Source organism: Rasamsonia emersonii, assembly GCF_000968595.1.
Source record: "Rasamsonia emersonii CBS 393.64 chromosome Unknown ctg1118621760858, whole genome shotgun sequence".
Taxonomy (NCBI): Eukaryota; Fungi; Ascomycota; class Eurotiomycetes; order Eurotiales; family Trichocomaceae; genus Rasamsonia; species Rasamsonia emersonii.
Window position 1 is genome coordinate 1 of NW_013562717.1, and position 6,034 is coordinate 6,034.

At 54.1% G+C, this 6,034-nt stretch overlaps 3 protein-coding genes across 3 annotated transcripts; 2 read left to right on the plus strand and 1 right to left on the minus strand.

Moving 5' to 3' along the window:
- Positions 1-34: 34 nt before the first annotated feature.
- T310_8556 (uncharacterized protein) lies at positions 35-663 on the plus strand (the record flags this gene model as incomplete). The annotated part of the gene is made up of 3 exons (XM_013468663.1): positions 35-174; positions 260-462; positions 635-663. The coding sequence occupies 3 exons, from the start codon at positions 35-37 to the stop codon at positions 661-663; spliced, it is 372 nt and encodes a 123-aa protein (XP_013324117.1).
- Positions 664-1,760: 1,097 nt separating this feature from the next.
- Positions 1,761-3,507, minus strand: T310_8557 (Gly-Xaa carboxypeptidase; the record flags this gene model as incomplete). The annotated part of the gene is made up of 3 exons (XM_013468664.1): positions 1,761-1,795; positions 1,851-3,130; positions 3,182-3,507. 3 exons carry the CDS (start codon positions 3,505-3,507, stop codon positions 1,761-1,763), a joined length of 1,641 nt encoding a protein of 546 aa, XP_013324118.1.
- A 548-nt stretch (positions 3,508-4,055) lies between these two features.
- On the plus strand, positions 4,056-6,022 carry T310_8558 (BglR; the record flags this gene model as incomplete). The annotated part of the gene is made up of 4 exons (XM_013468665.1): positions 4,056-4,069; positions 4,149-4,198; positions 4,265-4,715; positions 4,762-6,022. 4 exons carry the CDS (start codon positions 4,056-4,058, stop codon positions 6,020-6,022), a joined length of 1,776 nt encoding a protein of 591 aa, XP_013324119.1.
- Between the last annotated feature and the right edge of the window lie 12 nt (positions 6,023-6,034).

Sequence of the window (6,034 nt, forward strand, 5' to 3'; positions counted from 1 at the left end):
GGCGATGGGGTTTCCCTGGCGCAGGCAGGTCGTCATGCAGGCGCTCTGGCTCTGGAAGGTGTTTGTGCCGTGGCTGGCGAGGGATCCGGCGCTGCTGAAGCAGCCCAGGACTTGCTGGCCGGAGACGAGGGAGACAGAGACGCCCAGGAGGAGGAGCGAGAGGAGGACCATGCTGTATGTACTGTACTGTACGGTATATATAAACAGATGCTGGCAGCAATAGCAACTTCGGGAAAGCAAGTTATTTATTCATGGACAGGATGAGTCTCCTTTATCTGCCGTACTCCGTAAGTGTACCTACCCCTGTCGTTTCAATCCCAACCACTCCATTTATTCATTCTTTCTTTCTTTCAGCTCTGTCGGCCACCGGGGCAGCGGGCAGGGCAGATCACGTCTCCAGCCGAGCGCCGATCGACAACGCGTCCACCAATAGACCGGATCGAGTGGCCGATCGGCGTGGAGGTTCGAAACTAGTTTCCGGTTTGAGTGAAATCAATCAGTTTATTTATTTCCTTTGGTACGGAGTTGTGGGGGCCACAGAAATACATCATACTCTGTAGGGTATCAAGCACGAGGTCGTAGGTATAAACCGCAGAATATAATAGGGACAATAAAATACAATAATAAATACCAGCTGCAAATACTGTGGCCTCTAGCCTGTAGTATAATATCTTTCATTCATGTACTGTAAATACAGTCCTTTTTTTTATCCCTAGATAGTAGTATATGCAAGCAGCCGATCATGACGCAATAGTGTCTGTTCCTGAAACATGTAAGACACGCGACAACAACTTTGGCCCACCAGTCAGTCAGGCCGGGGGTTTCCGGCGAACTATTTATATTCCGTAGTCAGCAATTGCATGTATTACTGTATGGAGTACGGAGTACCAAAGGAAATACGAGCAGCAAGGGCGGCGATAGTACGGAGTATATGCTGTATAGTCTTGACTTGTTTATTATTTTTTGCTCCCTGGCTGTGGGATGAACCTGTCTGTTTCATTTCTTTTCTTGTTTTTTTTGTTTTCTTCTCTCTCTCTTCTGTTTTTTTTTTCCCTTCGCAGTCCTATATCACTGACTCACTGCTTTTCTGTCACGTGCAGGCATCACACAATCATGTACAGTACAAGGAATTAGGCGAGTTTATTAAAAAAATAAATTATTCTGAAAGTGCGCACATATACAGGACTCTCACTGTGTGTTTTCGTTTGATATACAGATCATTGCTTTAATGAACCAAAAATTTCATTTGCAGATATCCGATTTTATTTATTACCTGGTCCTTTTATTTTCCTTTTTTTTTAAAAAAAAAGTTTATTTATCTTTTTCTCTTGTTTCTTTTTTTTTTTAAAAAAAATGGATTTTTCTTTCGAGCTTGACTTTCTTTCTTCGAAGGAAATTAATTGTATTCGGATAGTCAAGTACTATGTAACTACTCGTATCTAGCTAACTATTACTCTGTACTGTACTACAGTGATGGCAGACTGAGACTTGCGACTGTGTGGATTGGCTGCACGGCATTATGCCGCACTCGTTGGTAATGATAAATAATTATAGCGCTGCAACACTTGTGTTGATTGATTGATTGATTAATTTTGTTTTCGAGTGAGACGCTAGTTTGTTGCTATAAGCTCTTCCAGGATGAGGATAGTCAGATAGGTAATCTATTTCTGAAGTGTATTTCTGAAGCGACTACTGTTCATTCATCTAGTTAATGTTGTCCTGTCTATATACTCCGTATATACTGCTGTATATACTGCCGTCTAGTTACTCCACTTGTCAAACGAACGGATCAGATCTGCCATCGTCAGTATCATCTACATAATACGGAAGCTGACAAGTTGATAACCTACCGTAATATAGGGCAATCCCCTCCAGATGCACGTCAATGTCCACCCTCTCGTCCACCGTGTGGATGTTCACCGACCCCCCCGCGCGCTGCGGGTTCCACCGGTAGATATTCCTCGTCAGATTCCAGTAGAACCGCGTGTCCGTGTTGCCCGTCATGATGTCGCCGCTGACCACCACCGTCTTGCCTGCCAGACTGGGCACCGATTCGAACACCGAGCGTGCCACGCCCGAGAAGCGCGCCCACACCGCGTCCTTGCGCACGTCTGTCGGGCTGATCGGTGCTGGCTCCAGCGGGATGTTGGGCGTTGTCAGGTCGAGGTGGTTGCTGCTGCTGCTGCTGTCCCCCGATCCGAACGCGTTGAAGCTGAGGTTGTACTTCTCGACGATGGGCTGGATGATCTTTACCGCCCGAGCCTTGACGTCGTCCGGCCTCTCGTGCAGCGCTACCCGGTAGTTGACCGTCGCGTTGATCTTCTCCGGCAGCGCGTTGATCTTGACGCCTCCCCGGATCAGATCCACCGCCTGCGACGTCTGGTACGTGAAGCGCACCGTCTCGCCGCGCGACGCGGCCAGCGCCTCGGCCAGCCCGACGTAGTCGTCCGACTCCAGGGCCGAGGCCAGCCAGGGCTCGACGTCGTCCGGCGAGTGTTGCGCCTGGCACTGCAGGGTCTGGCGCGCCGGGTGCTTCTCGTCGAGCCGCGGCACGAACAGGTCGTCCCGCTCCAGGTGGTAGATGATCTCGGCGATGATGCCGATGCCCGTGTGCGGCGGCGGCACCGACGAGTGGCCGCCGTCGATGCTCAGGGCGAGATGCAGGTCGATGCTGCCCTTCTCGCCCACGCCGGGCAGCGCGTAGACCACATCGCCCAGCGTCTGCAGGCCCATGCCGCCTTCGTCGAGCAGCAGCTCAAAGCTGTCGCGGCCATAGCGCTTCTCGAGCACCTTGGCGATCTCGCCCGCGCCGTTCCAGCCATGCGACTCCTCGTCGAAGCCAAACGCGAGCACGACCGTCCGGGTCGGCTCCCAGCCCTGCTGCAGGAGATCCTCGACGGCCGAGAGCAGGCCGATCAGCGCGTTCTTGCAGTCGCTGGCGCCGCGTCCCCACAGCCACTGGCCGTCGAAATAACCCGAGAAGGGCGGGTAGGTCCAGTCGGATGGGTCGTCAATGGGCACGACGTCCTGGTGGGCCGTCAGCAGCAGCGGCTTGACGGCGTCGTTGGTTCCGTTGAGCGTGAAGATCAGGCCGAGGCGGTTGACCTTTTCGACGCGGGCATACGCGTGTCTGCGGAGTCAGTATGTGACAGGAAGATCAGGTGGAGATCAGGTCACCCACGTCAATGGGAACAGAGACTCCAGAACGCGGTGGAGGTCGAGGAACGGGGCAAAGTAGTCATCGTAGGGATCGGTGACGGCCTCGGTCGAGGTGGAGGGCACCTGGACGGCTTTCGACAGGCGTTCGGCCTGTTTCGCACGGATGGAGGGGTCCTCGACAAACTTGAGGGACGAGTGCAGGCCGTCGACAGGAGGAGTCACCTTGGGGGCGAGCGGACAGGCGTCTTTGAAGCCATTGGGCTCGAGGGGAGTTTGCTGGAGGAAGGGCAGATGGATTGACCGCGCAGATGCGGTGGACAGCAGGGCCAGGGCGGAGAGAAGCCGCATGGTGGTCACTTGAAGATGTCAGCAATTGGAGAGGAAGAAAGAGAGGTAGAAAGAAAGAAAGAAAATACCTGGCCAGGAATTCTGCTATCAACCCCGCAACGGCGTCAAGTCCGAAGCTATTTTACTCGATTATCTTATCATCAACTGTGCTAGCGATGGCGCCATCGGAGCCCAATGCCAAAACAGGCAGGTCGCGTGCATTCCCTTTCGCTGGACAATAATAATTGACGAGGAGTTGTTAACTCAGAGTTGCTAAAGCGAGGGAGATTTCTGGAGGAAGAGGATGACAGTTCGCTTGCTCTGATTAGTAAGGAGCCACGTGATGCTGGCAATGACAACGTCAATTCACTGAATAATTAATTATCAATATAAATAATCAATATATAAATATTCAATAATAATGTCGTCAGGTATATAAAAGAGAGAAAGTCTCTATTCTCTAATCATAGAAAAAAAAAGCCTGCTAGATGGTAGGCAAGACACGGAATCTGATTAAGACTCGTATCTAGAATACCTATAATTATTCCAATCCTCAACTTGGATTAGCAATGCAATTTATCTGGTATGTTAATTTATCTCATTGGATACTGCCATTAAAAGGAAACTGAGAAACTGACCAGGTATGACTTAGAATGAAATAGGTTGGTCCTAGTTAGAGAGCAGACAAGTAATGCAAAGTCTGTTCCTCATGGTAAGCTCAGAATAGTACCAGACTAGTCTTACGGTAAGAAAATAAGTTACTACTGAATAGATACAGTATACCTTTTAGGAATATGCTGCTGGTTAGCTCTCCGACTAATGCGGAGCCCCGGACTCCGCGCCGCCTCCACCCCGGAATCATCTCAGCCTCGCATATTCTCTTCAACTACTAATATTTCTCTACAGCAGACAGATACCGACCTCATGCCCCCCAAACGCGCCTGCGACTGCTGCAACATCCGCAAAGTCCGCTGCAACGGCGTCCAGCCCTGCCACCGCTGCGTCGCCAATGGCCTCACCTGCACCTATCTGCGCCAGCGCCGCAAGAGCGGCCCTCGCAGCCTGCGCCAGTCGTCCATCCAGAAGATCTGGAGGGAGCAGGTGTCTGCCGTCGAAAACCTGCAGAGCTGGCCGCAATCTCCTTCCCAGCTGATCGCCTCTCCCACGCATACGCCACGCTTCTCCCTCCCCATCCTCCGCACCGTCCTCGCCCTCTACACGGAGAAGCTGTACGGCATCTGGCCGATGCTGAGCGCCGATGACCTGCAGCAGCAGCTGCAGAACCGACCCCTCCGACGTCGAGACCTACACGCTGACCACCGCGCTGTGCGGCGCCACCCTGTCCCATCTCAACGAGACCGTCTCGCATGAATCGCTGCCCGAGCCACTGTCCGCCCACTCGTTCGCCCAGGAGGCCAGGCGCGTGCGCGCGACCTTCGACTACATGGAGCCAGTGACGCTGAATACCGTGCTCACCTCGTACTTCCTGCACATCTACTACGGCCGCCAGCCGGCGCGCGCCCAGACGGCCGCCTTCTACATCCGCGAGGCCATCTCGTTCGCCCAGCTGCTGGGCATGCACACGGAGGAAGGCTACTACCAGCATCCGATCAAGGTGCAGAAGATCATGCGCAAGCTGTACTTCCTGCTCTTCATGACCGAGCGCTACCTGTGCATCCAGTACGGGCTGCCCACCGTGCTCGAGCCCATCACTCTGCCGACCATGGACCACGAGGACCTTCCCGACGTGGTCTCGGGATTCCTGAACCTGGTGACGCTGTTCAGCACGCCCGGCAGCGAGTTCTTCAGCAAGTGGACGCCCCAGAGCTCCAGCGTGTCCGTCAGCAGCAAGCAGCTGCTGCTCCTCCAGCGCGAGCTGCAGGTGCCGACCGAAGTCCCCCGCAGCGCCAACGACATCCAGAAAGTCGACATTGTCGCGACGCAGCACTGGATCCGGTCGCTGGCGTGGAAGCTGTCCATCCAGCTGGGCTACGTCGTGCCGGGCGGCCGGCAGGAGATGGACGTCACGTATCCGCACAAAATCGCGCAGGACGCGCTGTGCGAGCTGGCGCAGATCCCGCCCAAGGCGTTCGAGGTGCATGGCCCAGGCATGGAGGTGAAGATGCACGAGATCGCCAGCGCGCTGGCCGACTCGATCCTGTGCCAGCCGCAGAACGACCTGGCGGCGTCTTCGTTGTCGTTTATCGTGCGGCCACAGGACACGCTCAAGAGCCTGTGCGATCTGATCTTCGCGACAGAGGTCATCAATCCGGACCTGCGTGAGTCGCTGTCCCGGAAGCTGGAGGTCATCCTGGGCTGTTCGACGGTGCCGCCGGCCATAGACGTGACGGACGAGTTGGTCGATCCAACGATTGAGGACGATAGCAGCAATAACAACAACAGCAGCAGCAGCAGCAGCAGCAGCAACAGCAACAGCAACGAGCAGGTCGAGCCGTTGCCAGCGGCGGACATGATGCTTCCTGCCATGTCTTATGCAGATCTGCCGCTGGTCATGGAGGATGGTTTTCCGACGTAACAACTTTTATTG